Here is a 23285-nt window from a genome sequence, read left to right on the forward strand (position 1 = left end):
AAGGCAAGATCACTCAATTATTAACACAAGCTCCCATGTGACCAAGCGCTATTGCTTTTATCTGCACTTCCTAGTACACACAAACACACGTTCACACAATACCACACACACACACGCACATTATTATCATGCTCTAGTCATTTTCCTCCCTCAAATTTTAATTATTTTTTTCCTTTTCAATCGTTATCTTATCTGCCGTTTGTCATTTAGTCAGAGGGGCAATCAAATGTATTGATTCAAGAGATCTTTGCTAATAAAAACTGGGAAGATGAACACCAGAACCAAAAGCCATAGTTTGTGAACCCCTCCTAAGACTGACTGCAGGAAATCATGAAGCTAAAGCGGCCGAGACTGCACATTTTCTCTCATTATCGGCAGGAAGAAGTTCAAAAGCAGTCACAGGGTGTGTGTCAACCCTACAACTGGAAATTTAATGAACACTTTACTGTCAACTGACGGAAGCTGTGTTTTAAACAATTATATACTAAGAAATGGTCAGAAATACACAACACATGTTACCTGTTCACCAACCAACAGTGATTCTACTTTGTGCAGTGCTATAGCCTATTAGTGCACTGACTGTAGCAATCTACAATGCTTATGTAAACAAAATCATCTTTATTGATAATTTGAGCACAAATACACTACACTTATTTTGTAACTGAAAGTGAGTTTTTGTCATTTAGATTACACCTTACTCACATGCTGGAAGCATGCATACTCCACACCCTAGAACTGAGAAAAGATTTGCTGGAAAAGTCAATGCTGGAGGCATGCATACTTCACTTCCTAGAACTCGGAACTGACGTGCAAGATGGGAAACTCACAAAAGTCAATCCTGGAAGCATGCATACTCCACACCCTAGAACTCAGAACTGACGTGCAAGATGGAAAACTGACAAGAGTCAACACTAAAAGCATGCATACTCCACACTTTAGAACTCACAACTGATAAAAAGTCAATGATGAAGGCATGCATACTCCACACCCTAGAACTCAGATCTACACTCTAAATCCGCGGTCACACTTGACTTTTCGCACCATTGACTTCCATTCATACGCATGCGACCGACCGGAAACGCAAGCCCGTCCGAAGATATTTCACTGCGTAGCAAAGTTCAAGCTTGATGAACTCTGACCTGCGAATTCGCGCCACGTGAGTGCGCGAGACCAATAGAAGATCAAAACGTCACAGCGTGACCTCTCGGTACAGAAATGTAAAAGATGGAGGAATCACTCCCGCCCATTTTCGCAGCACTGTCCGAACGAATTTTTGTCTAATCTGACCGCAGCATAAAATGGGGAACTCACAAGAGTCAATGCTGGAAGCACACTTCACATCCTACTACCCTGAACTGACCTACAAAATGAGAAACTCACAGAAGTCAGTGCTGGAAGTATACATACTACACTTACTAGAACTCAGAACTGACAAGCCAACACTGGAAGCATGCATACTCCACACCCTAGAACACAGAACTGATGTGCAAGATGGGGAAACTGACAAGAGTCAATTCTAAAGCATGCATACTCCACACTTTAGAACTCAGAACTACACTGCAAGATGGGCAATTCACAAGTCAACATTGGAAGTATGCAAACACCACACCCAAAAAGTGATTTGCAAGATGGAGTCAATGTTCGAAGCATGCATACTCTACTTCCTATAACTCACAACTGATAAAAGTCAATGCTGGAGGCATGCATACTCCACACTCTAGAGCTCAGAATTGCATGATGGTTAACTCACAAAAGCACTAGAATCATGTATACTTCACACTGAACAAAGACACACCGCACCCTAGAAATCAGAAGAGATTTGCAAGATAGGAAACTCACAAAACCACTAAAAATGCACACTTCACATCCCATAAAGACGTATAGCGCCCAAAAAATCAGAAGAGATTTGCAAGATTGAGAACTAAAGAGTCAAGACTGGAGGCATGCATACTCCACACCCTAGAACACACAACTGATAAAAGCCGATGCTAGAGGCATGCGTATTCCACATCCTAGAATTCAGAACTGACATTCGAGACGGGAAACTCACAAAAGTCAACCCTGCATACTCCACACCCCAAACCTCAAAACTGAACTGCAAGACGGAGACCTTACAAATGTCAATACTGAAAGCATGCATACTTCACTTCCTAGAACAAACCTGCAAAAAGGGCAACTCAAAAAAAGAGGAACAATAGAAACATGCACACTCCACATTCTTGAACTCAGAACTGCACCGTGCTAAATTTGTTCGGCACTTATTTTTGTGTGTTTGCGCTGTCGGCTGATTTGCATAATTCCATTAGCCAATCTCGCACAGATAACACGACTATCAGCGGGTGCAGTTCATTCTTACTGAATTCCCAAATGTTTCAAAATGTCAGTTTCATCACACAGCAATTTGTTATTTTGAGCATGTCAGAAAATGCATTTGATTACAGACACTATTAAATATTGGCATTTCTGAAAGTTTTTCATGAAACAGAACTTCTAAACACCTCTAAAGCTCGGCCAATAGCTCTGAGCCATAAAAATGATCATTAAAATGTGTTGACCAGAAACAGTAGTCCCATTGGCCTGAATTGTAAACCTCTTTTCACAGCAGACTTCTTACATTCTTACCTGCACTGAAACTGGCCATTCAGAGCCACACAGGTGCCGCCGTTGAGACAAGGTAGCGTGCCACACACCTCCGGCTGCTCGCTGCACTCCAGGCCCACACAAACGCATGAGGAATTCTGTTGAAAAACACACAGAAAGAAAAAATGATTCGTGCAAAACAACACAATTATTATAATGAGATGAAAATTTGAGTGCTATCTTGAAATCGGTTTTATAATATATAATTTACAGCAATATACACCTATTTTTGACATTTTAATGGCTACTTGTGTACTATGTGTACTTGTGCATTAAAGTACTATGGCTACTTTGAAATCCAAGCTAAAGTTGCATAATCTAGTTATAAAACTGGGAACATCACACACATTGATTGGACCAAAACATACAGAACGTGCCCAGATTTGGCACCAGATTCTGTCACTGTTAAAGCGTGGATAACCTTGAGCAACTTCTTACGGACATTCGAAATTAGCAACCTCAAGCAGAAAAGTTTTGGAGCCGAACAACTGTCGCAAACAAGCAGCATGAGAGCATCCATACGGTGAGAGCTGAAAGAGCAATACAAGAGACAAGTCATTAGCCGCTCCTGCACTCCCACTTCCACTAACCGATCCCGACATCAATAATTTTTTCTGACTCTGATGAGTAATAGAAGCCGAGAACAATCCCAGATGAAAGAAAGACAGAGACTCCCACTGATATTAGCATTGGTGCTGTTCTGGAGCGGGCGTGAAGGATTATTTCATTTTCATACAGATGAGCTCTCTTAGGAAGATGTCTCAGACACACCAAATCAATGTCAAACAAATCAATTTAACGTGTCTGACAGCGTGCGTTCGTGTGGGTGTGTGTGTGAAGCAGAGATTGGAGTCTATCTTTACTGTCCGTGCTCTCGAACGACAAATCTTGTGAGAATCCGCTTCGGTCGGGACCATGTGTCGAATTCACTCAATGAAGGTCAAACGAGACAATTAGTCTGCCATTGGCCCACTTTCTGCTAAATTCATCTACACGTACATAATGGGAAAACTACAAGCGATTGATGGTTCGTGAATAGCGAGCTGTGTAGCTGCCTCTTTAGTTCCCTATGTCATGAATTAGTATGACATATACGCTAATTTGTGCACTAGCAAGGGCCTTGATCCCCTAAAAATCAGGACGCTAATGATTCAATTACCTGTGACATGACTACAAGGCCACACATTAAAACAGAGCTGGTATGCATCAACAACATTCCTGTATAACACACCATTGTTGTAGCTGCTTGGTAAAGCGTCGTAATAAAAAAACTGTATGCACTTGTCCTGCATCTTTTATAAGCAAAACAAATAACGTGCATACATTATGGCACTAAGCCGTTAAACAAATGCAGGCTGATCAAATAAAATAGCAGAAACTTCATAAACTAGAAAGTTGAGTATTTAACAAAAGTAAATCCTGTATAAAACACTAAGATTTGCATGATTGTTTATAATTCATGCACATTAAGATAAACGATTACAAAAAAATATGTATTTTTTTTAAAACAGAAAAGGCATCGTTGTTATATATTTACATTCACACCTATCATCTGATTACCTGACGGACTTTTAATGATTTAATGATTCAGCAAACAAGTACATTGTGTAACCAATGTTTATTGGATTTTACAATGCATTCTGGGATTAACAATGTTTTTTTTGGTTTTCTGGTGTATTGATTACTATTGGAAAAAACATGGTTTTACTGCAGTAACCATGATTTAACTATGCTTTTTGAAAACCATGGTTATTTTGTCGACTAAAGTAACCATGAGCTTTTGTTTTTGACTGTAGTAAAACCATGTTTTATTTTTGTTTTAAACCATGGTTAATTTTCATAAGGGTTTTAAAGACACTTATAGGTGCTTCTCAGTACTCAAACTGATGCTTCCTCCTTCCCTCTCACCTCCGTCCTCCAGCCTGCAACCCAGAAACGGATCAAGTTCAGGCATCTTGAAGGACATCTCAATTCAATTATTGCACCATGAGGAGGTAAGAGAAGGAGGGAGGACAATCCGCAAAGAATACACTCTGCGGAAAGCTTTTATCGACTAAACCTGACACACGTATAAATTCTCCTTCCTATTAATGTCGTCATATCTTCAAATTGTACACAAAAAAGCATGAAAGTCAGTATTCCTCACTAAGAAATCGTGAACGTGGACTCATGTTAGACAGTATTTGTCTACCATATATTTGAAATACACCACACACATTTTGAGTATGTTTAACTTTATTTTAATGTAGTGGGGCTATGAACTCTACATACTGTTAAGTATTTATTTAACTTCACAAAGCATGTATTTAATTCTAATTCATTCTAATGTGCAAAGTCCAGCTGTGTAAAATCATCATTTCACTTCGCTTCGATTCTTCTGCCCTAGCTTCTATTCCTGGCAGGGGCGCCACTAGCTGTTCTGGGCCCCCTGACTAAATATAAGGCTGGGCCTTGGTCCCTTCACATTCTCACCCGTTGTTCGTTAATGGAGGGCCACAAAAAGCGAGGGCCCTTAGAATCATCCTCACTTTCACCACCTGTTTCTTGGCATCCTTTTCTTGCATCCTGAAGGGGTGATGCTAAGACACGAGGAAAGGAAGCGAGGACGCAAAAATGTGACCCTGGACCACCAAACCAGTCATAAGGGTAAATTTTCTGAAACCGGGATTTATAAATCATTTGAAAGCGGAATAGGTAAGCTTTCCGTTGATGTAATGTTTGTTAGGATTCTTTTTAGCCAAGATACAACTATTTGAAAATCTGAGAAATATTGAGAAAAATCTCCTTTAAAGTTGTTCATCAGAAGAAACAGGTTTGTTTTAATGCTCTCTATTGGCTTATCGCTGTTATGACATTGTGAAGAGTAGATGAACCCAAATGCAGAAATTCTAAGCTTTACATATAGATACCAAACTTGAGTGGGTAATTCCCAGCGCGGGCAGCAGCGAGTGAAGTTTATAGGCGTGTTTCCGGACATTTTTGTTCGGGATTTTGCTGCATCCACTGACAAAAATAAAATTTTGATATATCTAAGGTAGGAAATTTACAAAATATCTTCATAAAATCTTTACTTTACTGCGCAGTTCTTGAAAATCAGCGGCCACTAGAATTGTATTATAGTTTTGCAACGAATCTCTGAGTCATTTGCTCACCCCTCCCTTTCGAAGTACGACGGTGGCCGCAACAGTAAAAAAAGATGTCGTCTACTGAGACAGCGGATAGCAGTGATACAAGCAACGATGTTTCTTTAGGTAAGGTAAGGCAAGGCAATATATTAACGTAATTAATCATTTAAAATGTATTCTATTGCGAAAGTTACTGTTACAATTCTATAATTAGATATATTTCTTGCGTGCTATCTAGTACACGCTGAGAGTAGTGAAGTAACTAAAGTTAGCTAATCGTAAATAGCAACGCTGTTCAAAGCGTTTGATCTGACAGCGACATAGGCAGTTAGGTGTAAGTTAGTAGACGTTTGTCTCCCCCTTTGTAAAGTCAGGAACAACCGGAGTACGTACCGCAGGGACGGAAAAACATTATTATTCGGAGGTTATATGGCCATTTGTATAAAATGCTAACGTTACCGTTTCAACAAAACAGTTTGGTAAACAAAGTGGAAACATTGAAAATGTTGAATTATCTTACCAGTCTAGCAGAAAACAGGCAACTTCGGCGTCACCTTGAAAACATTTGTCTTTCAACAGTGCCTTCCATCTGGTAATAGATACACCGATGTTTATCCTGGATTTCTGCCGCCGTTTGTCTCTAATTCGTCTGGCAGCATCACGTTTGCGCTTCTTTGACGACGGAGATTCACGCTCTGTCAGCTCTTGTGCACAATACGCATGGTCCTCCATTTTATCAAAACTTCTAAGACAGAACAATCAGTTGCTTCAGCTAGACGACGACTACTCCTCCTCCTCTCCGTACTACGACTTACTACTTTGTGCGTCTTCAACTCAGTGATGACCCAAGCTGCGTCTAAAAAAACACACGAAGACCAACATATACGAAACGCGCTCTGTAGAGCTGTTTGTCCGTTAGAGCTTACTGTACAAAACATGGCTGCGCAACATAAATTCCATGTAGATAGGCCCGCTCCCTATGTAGATACAACTGGTTTATTCTAAAGTAATAAAAACATAACTTTTCATTACGTAAGGTTTTTATACACATCTAAAGACACAGTTTTGTGTGTTATATTGCATTTCTGTTAATAGATCATACAAAACATCCCGCATTGTACCTTTAATATCCTGATGTTTTTGGCAAAAAAGAAAAATCGATAATTTTGACCTGTACAGTGTATTGTTGCTATTGCTACAAATATACTTGTGCTACTTATGACTGGTTTTGTGATCCAGGGTCACAAATAAGAATTAAGAAGCATCCAATGTTTAAGTGCAATTGTGTTGTCCTAAAAATGACTTACTAAGCAATGTACTGACAGCTGAACAAGAGATCTGACTGAGACGCGCCCTGAACAATCATGACAGGCTTTTCCAACACTGCCACTCTGCAAATATGCAACAGCTTGCCCAAGTCCAATCAAAACTTTGTTACATATGCCAGACCCATTCTGCTATCAAAACAATTATTCATTATTATTGTAACCCCCAACAAAACACACACAGAACCGCTTGAGGAGCGTCATGCAAATTTGCATGTGGCATTTCAAATTAATCTCATTCTCCGGAGCAGAACCTGGCATTAGGAAGAATGAAGCCAAAAAAATGAATAAATAAATAAAAAGGCCTCACAGGTTTGTCCGCGGCACAGACTTCATCCAATTGACATCCGTTAGACTTGCAGTAGCTGTCAACCTCAGTGGTGGTCTCGCAGCTGAGGCCTGTGAACCCCCCGGGGCGTTTGCAAACATATCCATTAACAGTCTCCTCACACCGACCACCATTCCTGCACGGGTTTGAATCGCAGAGACGACTCTTTCGCTCACAGTAGGCACCTGCAATGAGAGAATTTATGGAGAATAAATTAATACCAAATGAGTCAATGACCATAAACTACAATGAGTGAAAATACATCCGTCAAATTGTTTTTGATTTAGACAATGTATATTCAATTGACCTCACGTGTCCGTGATATTAAACGGCTGAATTACGTGATTTTCTTGCTACAGAGGTTAAACTGCACATTAACATGTTCTTATTTTTATGGCATAATGTCCTTAACTGCCATCATTAAAGGCTACCAAAGTAATTTAGTAGGCCTATGAAGGATTTCTTGTTATTTTTCTGTTACACTTGAAGATTACGGCTGAAAAACATTGTAACCTGCAGTTACTTATTTTTTTCTTTGATGTTCTTTGCAAAACGTCTGAATATAATTGCATTAGGCAGAAAAATATAAGAGCACGGGGCATCTGCAAACTAGAGATGTAACGATGTGAAAATTTCAGATCACGATTATAGTGAACGACATTATCACGATTATCAATATTATTATGGTTTTATTAACATGTTCTAGGGGCAGACGTGAATAAATAGGTATGTCTCGTTCTATTTTGTTCCTGATTTACTTTCCTGACATAAATGAACAAAACCCACGTTTCATGTTGCATCTACGTAATACTCTTGATAACTTTGGTTATAACACTGGTAAGGTTTAAGTAAGGAATAATTGACGACGGGCCGTTCAATTAGTCGAAAGTTTAAACTTGGCGAAGTGATATGGAACTGTAATGCGGTCAGCAGACCTGAAACACCTTCATAGGTGTACATTTTACTGAAAGTTAATGCATACCCATAGAACATTTGTCAACCAATCAGATTGAAGCATTCAACAGCCCGTGGTAGAACGGTAATTAAAATATGACACAGTAATAATAACCGTTGGGCGTTATTATCACGGCAAACCATTAAACCGATAATCGTTACATCCCTACTGCAAACAAACAACCATTTTCTCAGAACTACAAAAAGCAGAAATCTTTTTGAGAAATGTTTTGCACTTGTCCCAATTTAAAATGTTTTTTGGTTTGATATTTTGCGATTCAATTAAACCAAGGAGTGACTTCCAAATGTGAATCAGGATCTTTGGGGCTTTTATTTCCGATGACAGTAACCGTACAGCATCAGCTTATTAGCAACCCATTCTTACAGTAAAATAATGTCTTGAAGCAGGCCATTTAAAGACAAAATGGCCACTTTAACCATTATCGTGAATGATTATGTAAGATTTTTATGAAATGTTTAAATTGTATTGAAATACATTAATGATCTCATTTTAGGACAGCAGCTTATGTTTAGCTTCCAAATCATCTTCATAATAGCTATAAACTCCTGGCTGCTTAGCGAGAACAAACGTTCAAACTTTATGACTGTAATGACACTGGACAATTACTCCAGCATATAAACAGTACAAGACTCAGCGTGCCATCCCTTGGTTCTCATTTGGTCAGATGAAAAATGAGAACATAAAGCTTGCAACACATTCACCCTTCAACACTCTTTAACTACGCTTTGTTAACGTCGAGGTTCAAGAGACCAAATTAAATCCACACCTCTCTTAAACCAAACAACCCCCATCGCACCGAATCCGGATTCTGCAGGTTAAATTTAGACTTGACTATGCAGCACTGTAAGTTCAAGGTGAACATGATTTGATTTTATTCCCTTGTGGCAAGCTGTTTGCTTTTCCTTTTTTCCCCTCATGCTCCTCAGCACGAGTGAACTCATTTATCTTCCTTGTTACTGCGTTTTGCTTTCCTTTTGTCGTTCAGTTTTTAAAGCACATTTCGGTGAGTTAAGCTCACCAGATGATGCAAAGGTCACCGCTCCCAACAGGCCCCCCGACTGCTTTTGAGGACACGCCACTGGGCGTAGGAGTGGGCGTACGTCTATCTGCAATGTTTCTTGGGGATCCACAGCGGGAAATTGAATATGAAAAGCTCTTGACGTAATACAGCTTGAAGCTTAACATTTTCCTTTTTGCAACTACCGCTGATTGACCAATGTCCTCACAAGAGGCGTTTACAATAATAAAACATCACCATCATGTTTGATGATTTACAGCCGCAGAAAAAATTAACATACCATTTCAAAATTATTTTCAGTTTTTCTGAATTGACCATTTATGTGTTTAGGTAAAATAATCGCTTTTGTTTCATTCTGGGAACTAATAACAATATTTCTCCCAAATTTCAAATGAAAATGTTTCTATTTGCATTTATTTGCAATAAACTTTGCAAATATTTATTTGCAATAATTTTTTATTTTGCGTCTTTGTGTGTGTGTGTGTGTGTGTGTGTGTGTGTGTGTGTGTGTCTATGTCTATGTGTGTTAGTACGTGTGCATATTGTGTGTGTGGAGCGTCTGTATGTGGGTACGTCTGTCTTCTGTGTTTTCACCTTTTTCTTGTTTTTACAGGTACAACTTTAATTGTTATGCTCATATGTCAATATGTCTCATATACAGCTGCTTTGTAACAATGAAAATTGTAAAAAGCGCTATATAAATAAAGTTGAGTTGAGTTATTTGAATGAAAACTGGAGAAACAGGTGAAAATAACAGAAAAGATGCTCTGTATTTTTTCAGACCTCAAATACTGCAAAGAAAACTTTTAAGCAATACAACAGTAATATTTCTACAAGTATTTAGGAAAAGTAAAAAAATAAAAAAGTGATAACCTCGATTTTATTACAATTTTCATGTGTCTTGTCATTCTGTCATTCCGACACAATACTGTTGGATGACTTTGTCACTCCTGAGGTCTGATTTTGTTCAAATTTATCAGACACTGGACTGGAATGGCCACAATACATCTAGAAATTCTGATTAAATTAAAATTTGGAATGGTCTCTTCATTTTTTTTTCCGCGGCTGTATTTTTTTATTTATCTTAGAATATCAACCGTCAAAATCAAAAGCCAATTCGCCATCAAAAGCCAACAGCACTATTCAGATTTCAACAGAATAGCAAAATTAACAGTGCATCCAATAGGGCAAATCCTATTAATTTTGTAACATGCGGATACAAACACCTCTGGCAGTCTGAATGAGGTACACAGGAGAGCCGAATCAAAAGAAAATCTCATTTGAAGAGTCCCACGAGTGGGGTTCATTATTATGTGTGTACAGTATAGGGCTCTGTTCTGTAAGGGCAGCCGGTACCAGTGCCAGACATTAACTTCGCTATGATTAATGGGGTGACAGTTTGGGTAAAGTCAGAATCAGCTGCTGGCCCCACAGGGGGCCCAAACAGAGCAGAACTGGAGACCGGTTACTTTCAGTTCTGTACAAGGTGCTCCTAGAATATGGAATGAGAGATGAAATACACCCATCGTGGTGCAACAGTTCTTTAAGCCTTGCGGGGAGTTGAATCATTAGGTTGCGCTGATGGCAAATCAGAAAAATTTATTTTATAAACCTTACAACCATCATCCTTCCCACATGCCTGCAAAAGGTGTTTTTCTAAACCTCAGGGTCAATGACGACACCATCTGACCTTCAAACCACAGCAAAGGTGGGCTTGAGCACCTGTCTACAGTACATCAAAAAAATGGATTCCTGCAAAAATAAACCCTCGGAGATCCATGAAAACCTAGTGATTGTTCCAAAGCAGACCGTTTCCTCAAATGACGTTTTCCTCGAAACCGCACGAGCAGCCCGGCCGGCGTCCCTCGAGCGGCGAATCTCCAGTGGAAATTCATCATAGTTCCGGACAGTGCTAAATCTGCGTCAGACAAGATAGAAATTTTTCTTCGGCGGCTTAAAAGCCGTAAGCATGACATTAGAGGCCGCTATCTGCAGGAACAAATCGCCACTACAAGAAAGCCAATTAATCAACAAGCAGAGGCCACCTGGACTTCAGTCTGCAAACTCTATCATGATGTTATTATCAGAAACACCCAAGGGACGATGAAACTTTTGTCTCACGTGGTGAGATGCTCATTAGCCCTGCAATGATTTTACAGAAGCAAATGAGAGTCATTACTTTCCAAAAGCAAGTCTTACAAACAGACCGGGTAAATATCTGTTTACTACAGGAAAGACGGCATTCGTGAGTTTAATCAACCTTAGCACATCATTCAAATAAAGATCCGGCTAAATGCTTTATTAAATAATTGTCCATTTACGCATCATGAATCTTTCAGAGACTTTTATGGATAAAGGCTTCAATTGTTTCATTTTTCAAATCTGCCTTTTCACAGGCACTTAGAAAAGACAGCTTAGTGTGAGGAGAGATATGAAAAAGCCTCGCTCAGATGTGGGTTTGCATAATTGCGCTTCCATTGTGAAGGCCCCCAAAGTGACCCGCTATTAATCACATGACTTATTATCAAAACATAATGAGTCAAATGAAGCTAAACAGTAAAAGAATTTAACATCCATTAATGGAAAGACATATCATTCTTTTGAGGAGCGCATAAAATGAAAGCTTTTCAAACATTTGAATCTAGGTACCCGCGTATCCTGTCAGACATTCACATCTGTAGGAGGTCGAAGAGATTTGTTGGCACGTTCCTTTCTTGCATCTTTTGCTGCAGTTTTGTTGGCCAATGATTTCAGAGCAGTTGATGCCTATGGTAAGAAAATCTAGATATTATCAGTATTCATACATCACATAGTACAAATGCATTTAAGGTACATTTTCTTGCTAAAGTTCTGAGGCAGCATCGAATGTATCCTTTGCAAAGATAGCAATCCCACAATGCATTGTGCTTCATTACTAGCAATAATGTAAAAAATTGAGTTTCTGCTAATGGTCATTTCTGTCTACAGGTAATGCAATAATGTTCAAAGTATCTTTGCCAAAATTTCATTTAAAAAATCTCTCTCAACTTGGTGACAGTTCAGTCATCATTTACTCACCATCTTGTCAGTAAAAACCTGTATGACTTTCTTTCTTTGGCAGAACACAAAAGAAGATATTTTGAAGAATGTTGGTAACCGAACAACGCCGGCACCCATTCACTTCTATTGTCTATCTCTTTTCTACTCTATCAAAAAAAAAAACAGCTCTGTATACTGTGGTAGGCTACATGAGACCAATTTTCTTTTATTGCACTTATGCTTTTTCTTGTCCTTATGTTGTTCCAATTGCTTCCATTGTTTCCCTCATCTGTAAGTCGCTTTGGATAAAGGCGTCTGCTAAATGACTAAATGTAAATGTATAGACACAAAACCAATGCAAGTCAATGGGTACCACCATTGTTCAGTTACCAACATTCTTCAAAATATCTTCTTTTGTATTCTGCAAAAGAAAGTAAGTCATACAGGTTTGAATTGAAAAGAGGTGAGTAAATGATGACAGTATATATTTTTGGGTGAACTATGCCTTTAAGACACTCTTGAATAACTTGTTCTTGCTATTTCTTCCATTCGTGATCAATTTCCATCCTCTCCCAAGTCTGATTCTGATCACTCTGGCCTAGTTATGATAACACAGTACCCGGCAGTCTCCAAGGAACCGCCTCCAGAGCTTCCAACAGAAGCACAATGAATTATTCATCAGACATAAAAACAAACCACATTAGCTAGTATGACAACATTACACCATTCTCGACTCTTTTTGGTGCTCACCGAGAGACCGGCGTTTAAACAACTTTTGGACGACGATTTTATTGACAAGCAGGTCAGGGAGAAGAAAATAGAAATCTGAATTAAATGGTTAGAGGAGGAAAACGGTAAAGTATCGAGCAATTAGGAATGCTTTCAGGTGCAACAAAAAACATTCGAGAATAATTATGATGATTAGGGAGGGAAAGAGATGGGCAGTGAGAGTGGGAAAAAATTATCTTAAAAAGTGCTATTCAAATAAATGGCCCATGGGAGAGCTGGTTATGAAGTAATTGCACAGTGCTAAATGTGGAGCGTCTGCAATTATGACAGATAAATAATAAATACGTGTCTTGGAAGAAACCGAGTTGTTCTTTTTAGGTGGGTGGACACCCATTAAACCTCTTCCCATCCATGATGACTGAAGATGCTTTATGGATTTATAATGGACTCTTAACATTACAGGTCCAATTCGACCATAAATAAAACATTTGTCACAATAGAAACCATCGGCAAAATTCTAATGGTTTCCAATAAAATACCATTATGAACAATTAGCTTTTCCATTAAAACCATTACAAAATTCCTTTTTGTAGGGTGTTTTGGGCATCATTCCAATAGGATTTAATGGTTCCCACCTGCCATACAACATCCCACCAATCACAGTAAGCACCATTATAGTTTCCATTAAAACCAATACAAATACAATTAAATCCATTACATTTTCAATTGTGTTTGGGACAGCGTTCTATTGTTTTTTTTTTGTTTATATGTCAAATCTGGCACAATGCATCTATTTTTTTATCATTACATAAGTACAAATAAGTTTTGAGAGCTGTTTATTCCTCGCACCAAACTGGCACACAAATGTATGGACTACTTTTATGGTGCATTTTGAAGGTCGCCAGTATATCACATTCACATTATATGGGAAACAGAAGCTTGAACATTCTGCATAAAATACTTTGTAGAACCAATACAAAATCAGAACAAAAACATGATGTAACATTTTAATTTCCGTGTGAACTACGCCTTAAAACTATATATCATGAACAACAAACAAATGTTCACTTGACAGCAAACGAGACTTCCTCACCTGTGAATTGAGTAGGACAAAGACATTCAAAAGGAGGGAGATTTGTGTAGGCAGTCCTTCTGCTCAAGCAGGTGCATCCATTTAAGCACGGCTGTTCATAGCATCCATCAAAGTTCTCGCAATAACGTCCTGAAAAACGCTCGTGGCACAGACAGCTATATGCATCATCTTTGAATGTGGCTCTGCATTTACCGTTTCCCGAACACAGGCGAAGAAGAGGCGAGCTTCGGCAACACTGAGGTTTGACCAGAACCGCAACACGAAGGCCGAGCCGGCACAAATGACCGTTTCCTCTGCCCACAACTGTGAAGTAATTCATCCCGGACATCAGCCATTTTGGTTCCACCTCCATAGTACCGTTCATACTTTTGACAAACACTAGCTGGTCCTTCCGTGGCTTTACTACCAAGCAACTGTCGAACTCCTCTTTGGACACATTGATCAGATAAACACCGTATTGTCCTAGCATTCTGTCAAGAGACACGAACATCACATCTCCGAGTTGAAGCTCCTGTGGGCACAGCTGAGGGAAGCGGTATGACCCAGTTGTCCACCACAACCTGTCCGTCTCGGTTCGTCCGTTCCAGCACTGGGTTGAGCTGCTGCAGGTGTTCTCAGTGAGGGTCCACCTTACGCTGATGTTCTCTGGCAGGGTGCGCCAGTCACGAGACGCGGCCCTGCAGCAGGTCGCCTGGCTGTAGACGGTGCCACCCGTGAAACAGCTAAACAGGACGGCAGCGATAAGCAGCTCTGGATTCCTCCTGTTCATCTTTCCCGCTGCTTTGCTGTGCCTTTATTCAGCCATTTAACACTTTTCTGCAGTCGGCAGATTTTCAGGAGCTTTGAATTGCAAATCTTGATAAGCAAAGTAGGCATGTAGATGTCTGTAAGCAAAGATGTTCAAATATGTAAGCAAATATGCAGCAAGCAAATATGTCCATTTCAATATTGCAAAATCCCTGCTGAAAATACAAGCACAGGATTTATTTTCGCAAATTTGAGATATTTTCATGATTTGGTGCTGATCTAGAAGGTACTGTAAAATAGCCTATAGCCGTAGTGTTCAACAAAAATAAAATCAAATAAACATCCCATCGTGGTTAAGGTATTAAAAGGGATAATTCGCCAAAGAATTGAAATCATTGCATCATTTACTCACTTTTATGTAATAAAAGGCTGTGGAACGCAAAAAAAGACATTTTGAGAAATGTCTCAGTGGTTTTGTGTCCAAACAATGAAAGTCAAGGGGCTCCAATGTTGTTTAATTGCCAACATTTTTCAAAAGATCTTCTTTTGTGCTCTGCAGAAGAAAGTCCAAGAGATTTGGAATGACATGAAGGTGAGTAAATAATGCAAGAATTCTCATTTTTGGTGAACTATCCCTTTAAAAACCTGATACAACCACATAGTCACACCAGACGCTGGTCATTTCAGCAGGGATGACCCCAAAACATCAACATTTCTTAAATTACAGCCTTTAAAAAATAATTAGTAAAACAGAAATAATCTCTAGGTAACATATAGCACATTTTCTTGCATTAACTTGCAGCTAGAGCTAGAGCAATAAAAGGCGAGTGGATTAGCTGTGGAACCCGGGTAAATAAGATAAACTTGTGCATAGCATACAAATGAGAAAACCTGGCATACATTGAGCTTTATACATGGTTTCAGGGCTTCTTCACAAACCCATGGATTTCTCACCCAGCCTGGCACGGCTGTGCCCCCGGGGAGTGAAACGGCCAGCTCACTGCTCTACCTGCCTGCATGAAGCTAGTCAAACTAATGAGCAGTCACTTTTGACTCTCCTTTCCGGTGTGCTCTCAATCTTCAGCTGCTTGCCTGGAAGAAACATTGCCCTCAAATCTCGTACCACGAGTGGCAAAGAGGGCAGAAACTGCCTGCTCCACTTGTCACAATAACTGAGGTTCCCGTCAGATGTCAGCCTGTTTTGCTAGTTTTGTAGACCCCTTTTTCCCAATCGTTTTGTCTCATGTTATGTCATTTTTACGTTATACTGTTTTTTATGTTATACTGCTATATGTTATACAGTACTTGTATATTATTTTTGCCTGTAAATATGTGCAAGAGTTCCCTTTAAATTTATAATGCACTGATAAAGCCTGACACAAGTGCAATTTCGTTGGGGTTGAACAATAACAACAAAGTTCTATTTTGTAATTATAAATAAACTAAATAAACTGCACTCAAAAAAATGCTGGGTTATTTTGAGATAATTTGGGTTATTTGGGTTACCCAGCATTGGGTCAAAAAGGGACAAACCCAGCCGTTGGGTTAACTTAACCTATAAAATGTTTATATTTGACCAAGCAATGCATTTAGGGTTAAAAGAAAACTACCCAGCAAAGGTAAAATTACAACCCAACGTTTGGTTCGTCCCTTTTTGACCCAAGATGTTTAGATATAGATTTTAAGAATGTAAAAATAAATCCTAATAAAAATTTAAAATAATTACAATAAAATAAATAAATAAACCTCATATAGCAACATACTGTAAATAAGCAAATAAATAATAAAATAACAAAAGCATATAACTTTTAACAAAATTGCTAAAAATTGCAATTTGGTATTCGGAATACGCAATGAAACATGAAAACAAATTATATAAAATAAAAACGAAATATACAGCAAAAGCAATTTTGGAACTAGGAAAATGCAATGAAACATGAAAATTAAATATCTATATATAAAAATAAAAATATATCTAAACTAAAATAAAACCAAAAAAATATTAAATTAAAACTAAATATACAGGTATGTGAAAATGCAAGCTCATTTAAAATATGAATTAAACTACATCTGAAAACATAACTATATTGCATTTAACCCAGTCAGCTGAAGTTTTTATCCTTCTTGTGCTGTTGCTTGCATAGTACATTTCTCTCACATCTGACCACATGTGATGTTAGCATATAGTCAGACTTTCCCCAATGTAGAAACAGCAAGTGACAGCGCTAAATAAAATATTCCCTCTGTCTCACGTACACATTATCTGCAACCTGATCTCTCCATGTCAACCACAAACAGTAGTTAAATCAGTAGTTAAATCTCTCCCTCAGGTCCCACCAAGACATGTAAAGCAGATAAAAGAATGGTGTTATGCAGATATCTCCACGCCTTCAAAATTCCCAAATCTTCATATGTGAATGATAGTAAGAATAACGGATAACCATGACTCTATATGGTGACATGTTCTCACTGGATGAGCTGGATAAATATAAGAGGAGAGAGGGCTGTGATTGATGGCAAAACTGTGCTTCTGGAATTGAATCTTCAATATGGAATACTCTATAATTTTTACTACTGCACAAACAGTGAGCAGTTGCAGTTTTGTTATATGGAAGTATTCTGTTTTACTGTTGTAGCCGTGTCTGCAAAATATTTACTACTTTTGAATGGAAATAAATTCTGATTGTAGTGTGACAAAGTCTACAGTTTTTTTTCCAACAATTTCTATAATTTTGTCTGTACTACCAACCTGATCTCAAGAGAATAACAATTATGAGGTGGTGAATTTGTATGAATTTTTACAATGTAAATAGTACAAAACACATGATTACTAGAAAAAAGCAAGAATGAAAAGCACATCCGTAAACCTAAAGTTTACGTAAACCAGTGTATGAAATGTGGTGGCATCCAGCGGTTGGGTTTGTGAATTGCAACGAGCAGCTTATTCCACCACCCCCCCCCCCCTTTCAGGCACTACGGCAGCTGACACAGGACTAAGATGTCGTCTCGTTTTCACCTCTTTCCCAAAAGTGATAACATATTTTCGAAACACGTTCTGTAGAGCAGTTTGTCCGTTTAGGGCTACTGTAGAAACAACATGGTGAATTCCATGTAAGGGACCCCCGGTGTATCTACATTTACATTTACATTTAGTCATTTAGCAGACGCTTTTATCCAAAGTGACTTACAGATGAGGGAAACAATGGAAGCAATTGGAACAACATAAGGACAACAAAATGTAGATAGAAATAGCTCATTCTAAGGTAATAAAAACAAAACACTTCATTATTTAAGGACATTATACACCTCTGATGACATATTTATGTATATTATATTGCATTTTTGTCAAGATCCTCCAAAAAAAAAAAAAAAAAAAAATCACACACTACTAGACCTTTAAGAAAAAGCAGATTGAGCTAAAGCTTACAAATGAGATCCATGAAAATGTAACATACATAAGATTGTTGCCTACAGTTTAACTGAAATGTCAAAATTGTTATAATGCTTTTATAGTAATTATGTTAACAAACGTTTTTCACAAATAGCAAAAGCAAACCAAATGTGACCCGTTTCTGTCTCAGTGGGTGGCTGTTGAACAGAATAAGCTGTGGACCACAGATGTCAAAATACATAAAATTAACTTTTATAAATATATATTGAAACCCTAGCAGTCATTGTTCAAGCATTCTGCATGTCCAAACCCCTCTCGCACTAACCTCCAACACTTTCCATACCAATCATGAAGCTGCTTGTCCCTTCGACAGAGAACCCATTTCTATCTCGGAGCCGTGTGATCAAAAGATGTAGCTAGAAAGCTGACAGATACCAAGACCTGAGAGTCTTCCCTATATGCACGGCCAGAGGCAAGACCGCACTATCACCAAGCTGTCTACTGGCAGATGGAAGCTACGCAGAGAAGTGGAGGCTTGGATTCATCGGTTCAAAGCCAAGACGCCCCGAACACTAACAGACGGAATGATGACATTATGCTCAAACTCAACAAGTGCCAGTGGTGCTGGAAATACGCCAAACCGAGACTATAAAGAACAAAGGCGGCACTGAAAGAACCCGGTCAACTTGTGCCTTCAGACATTTCAAAGCATATCGGATATTAAGAGCCGCCGCTGTGTAACGTAATTATGCAAATAAGTCATCTTCTGCCAAACTATGTGACTTTAATTAGAGTAGAGGGTCTCTGGTTAAAAAGCATCCAAACGCATCTTTAATACGTTTGGACAGATTTGATCTCACTGTACAGGAAGCATATTGTTGCTGTGAAGCATTGGCCAGTCGCTTTAGAGGTGGGGATGTTAATCATAGCGCAATCAGAAGCTAATTACATCTGCTCCGAGGAACCAAAGGAGACTTTGTGCCAAAAGAGTGAAGTGTTGCTTGACACGGAAAGGCTAAATACAAAAGGACACTTATTTTTGGCTCTTAAGTGTATGAAACCTGATTGATTGAGGCTGGGGTTTTGTTAGAGGTGGGCTAGCAAGAGGTCTAATCACAGTACCTAATGGTCTCACACAAGTACTTGCCGGTAGATTGGCCAGCGATGCCTCTTCTGCGTTCCGCACGAACACAAAACAGACAACAAATCAATAGACGCATCTAGACCGTGTTCAGTGACCCCCATCACATACAAGGCCATTTAATAGTAATGAAATTTAGGTCTTAAATGGTTAATCTCAACACTGTGTTAAGACGACTAACTTACGATGGGGCTTTCTCTGTGTCTGCGTTTGAGTTGAGGTTACATACAAAGGACACGAAAAAAGAAAAATAATGGAAGGTCCAATAAAAAGAAGACAAGTAGTCACAGGAGATACATTTGAGAGACCTGGTGTAAACGAAAATGTGCCTCGACTGACTTGTGATTGAATCACCTCAAGCACATCATAATACCAGGGCTAAAAGTAAAACTGAATACTGGTTTTGCCTTAGAAACATTTAAAATATTTTATTTTGACATACTGCTATTGGGCACATAACTTACTTAACGTGATAGTTCACCCAAAAATGAAAATTGAGTCTATGTACTCACCGTCTTGTCATTTCAAACCTGTATGACTTTCTTCTGCAGATATTTTGAAGAATGTTGGTAACAGAACAACGGCAGTACATTCACTTCTATTTTATGTCAAAGGGTGGTTTGGTTACCAACATTCTTCAAAATCTTCTTTGGTGTTCTGCAGAATAAAAAAAGTCATACAGGTTTGAAACGATAAGGTAGCCTTGACAAAATGTTTATATACTTTGGACGACTAAGTCGCTTTGGATAAAAGCGTCTGCCAAATGAATAAATGTAAATGTAAAGCAACTGATGAATGATGAACTATCACTTAGGACGTTTTCAAAGACCAATCAAAAATCTGTCCCCCATCGCTGTAAAACTCAAGACGAGTTTACGCCAAAAATCGAAACAAACATTAAGGCATTTTTGAGAAGCCATGCTCCAGAAACTAATTAAGAAATTGTGTCTCTTAAAACTTATGTCATTAGGTTCACCTAATGTGGCCCAAAGAGTGAATTTAACCATTAAGTGTGAAGTTAACTAATTGCCAGTAAATTTAGCTTATTGCCTCTGCTTAATTCAGTTGAACTAATTTTGGTTGATTAAGTTAGCATGAGTCAATCAAATGAAAATAGTGTTCATTAGATGAATGAGTCAGCATGATAGTTACAAACTCTTAATTCTTAACAGCAGCTTTTTACCTGTCCCCTAAGTTGCTTTAATGATACATACAAAATATTTAAAAATATAAAAAATATTTAAGCACAGAGGTTTCTCTCAGACAGAACAACGTGATGTTTATCACAAAACTTTACACTACACTGGACACGGCGTGACGCGACAAAAGACAATAGAACGAATTAGAACCCATTACAATTTTTTATTTTGTCCACACTGGAGGCTGCACGCGATGCAGTAATCCCTTAGAACAAGCCGTGTGTCGTGTCGTGTCGTGTCGCGTCACGCCAGTCAGACATTCAGACAGTGTTAGCTTTGCTTTGAATGTATTACTCAGCTGAAATGAACAATACAAGTTCAACAAGTTTCTATACCAATCAGCGCAACATCTCTGGTTTTGTCAAACTGTACTCCAACAAACAATGCAAAAGTGTTGTATTTTGTTCACCTTTCTATCTGGATCAAGGTCATGTCTAGATCATGTACAATACAGGTACACGCATACATAGAATTATTTAAAAATATATATTTTTTGGTAATATTTTGGAAAGTCAACATTAAAGTTTTAAAAAGCTTTAAACATCAAAAAAAGACAAAATTTCCTTTTCAAGTTAGCTCTGGATTTGATCTGCATAAATCATAAGTCATGAATCACGTGCCATTATTTTTAACGCATTCATTTCAGGTCATCATCGCTTAAACCATATCTCGCTAAACCAGAAAATAATTAACCTAACCTCTAGTTTTAACTCACTCTTGTCTGAATTATGCAACCACCAAAGCAAATCTGGCTGGCATGAACCAGGTCTGTCACACCTTTATCATTTAACCATAAAACATCAATACATTTACAACAGGAGCTCACCAGCACATCGCTGTTTAAATTCAATTCTCGTTTCTCTGCTCTGAATAGTTCTCAGCGCTCCCATTTACATCCAATGATCAAACCAGAAAGAAAAGCCTCGGAAAGTCAGAGAGAATCGATGCCACAAAAGTCCAAGAGATAAATCACGATTAACCTGCTATTTGAGCAGCCTGGCAGCACTTCAGAGTCTAAGCCCCTCTCAAGAACTCCGTAGTAACCTTTTGACAAGAGACTGTGTCATGACTAGTGTTTCTGACACATTGAGAGAAAGCGTATTACTGCAGTGTATAGTTATTTTATGTGGGTGATTTTAATTTAACGTGTTTTATATACAACCCTTACGAAAATTAACCATGTTTATTTTTGTGGTACACGTGTAGTAACCATGTTTTTTTGGTGCATTGATTACTTAGGGCAAAACCATGGTTTTACTACAGTAACCATCGTTTACTATGGTTTTTACAAAAACCATGGTTTTCAAAACCATGGTTGTTTTGTGATAACCATTGTTTCACCACAGTAACCATATTTTTTCTATTTTAACTGTAGTAAAACCATGGTAAATTTTCGTAAGGGAAAACAAAGGTATTAAAATAATTAGACCTACTGATGGTTAACTGTGCTAAATATTTGGGACAAAATAACATACTGGATCTTGACTGACAGATTATAAATGGCAATAAATATACTGCTAGCAACAGTTCAATAATTAGGCTCTCTTTCACCACCTGATGCTCAACTAAGCTGTGATAATCACATTTTGCCAGCATAAAATCACATCCCACATTAGCATGCGGCGAAATATTGCTTCAGCCCATATTCTCAAGAGACTGAATCAGCAGATTGTTACCCGGGCCTTAAGAACGAGAAAGATTTCAGGTTAAAAAGGCAAAGACGAGAACATGATGAAGTAGCAGATAATGGCTATTCATATGATCACGCTATTGATTTTTGAATCAATCCAATTATCCAAATGCTTTTATACATGGTTAATCATTTCTTAAAGCACTCAAAAGTTCCGAATTTATTGTGCGCCTTAACACTCCACTCCAATTAACACTGTTCACAGTAGGCTAATGTTCAACGTAAGCATATGCTTTAGGACGCCGGTCCGTGCGATTCTTTGCTTTAAAGAAATGACAGCACTAATAGCACTGCCTGAGCAAAGAATTTACCCCTGCACATGAAATGCGTTTTAGAAAGGTCCAGGCCAGAAATATGAATTAATATCTTCCCCACAGAGAGAGAGAGCACATCAGCTCTTTCAGGCAGTATTTAAATATGATACATGATATCAGCAAATCCCTGCACTCCATAAAAAAAGCAAAAAAAATGATAGATAACCTTTTAAACTAAGGAAATGTGAGCCGCATCTTATCTATCAACCTTCTATTCAGGTGATGCGTTTCACAAACAAACAAACACGTCATAGAAAACCAATAACTCACAAACTTCCAGTCTTGAGGCGTATAGCACGGGTCGCCAGGTGAATTCAAAGCACTGAAACTCGTTTAAGATGTTTCCTAGACTGTCACTGTCCCGTCACGGCTTTGTGTGCTTAATCTGACTACTGAAGCAACCATCTGTTCATTACTGTCTGTTCGCACAACGACAAGTGCTGCAGATCAATGGCCGACATAAGGTTAATACATTTACGCAGACGTTTTATGCAAATGGTGTTATAACAAACTGAAGCGTTTATTAAGATGCTGGACCGTGGGAGGATGTT

General features: G+C 38.5%; 1 protein-coding gene across 1 annotated transcript in view; it reads right to left on the reverse strand.

Annotated features, from left to right (window-relative positions):
• Positions 1-23052, reverse strand: part of eys (eyes shut homolog) — a 212093-nt gene extending 189041 nt beyond the window's left edge. Inside the window, 5 exon segments of the mRNA XM_057341382.1 lie at positions 2623-2738; positions 7401-7603; positions 12062-12178; positions 14253-15136; positions 23005-23052. Of these exon segments, the coding sequence (XP_057197365.1) occupies positions 2623-2738; positions 7401-7603; positions 12062-12178; positions 14253-15021 (1205 nt within the window). The 5' untranslated portion in view covers positions 15022-15136; positions 23005-23052.
• Between the last annotated feature and the right edge of the window lie 233 nt (positions 23053-23285).

Source organism: Triplophysa rosa, linkage group LG9 (assembly GCF_024868665.1).
Source record: "Triplophysa rosa linkage group LG9, Trosa_1v2, whole genome shotgun sequence".
NCBI lineage: Eukaryota > Metazoa > Chordata > Actinopteri > Cypriniformes > Nemacheilidae > Triplophysa > Triplophysa rosa.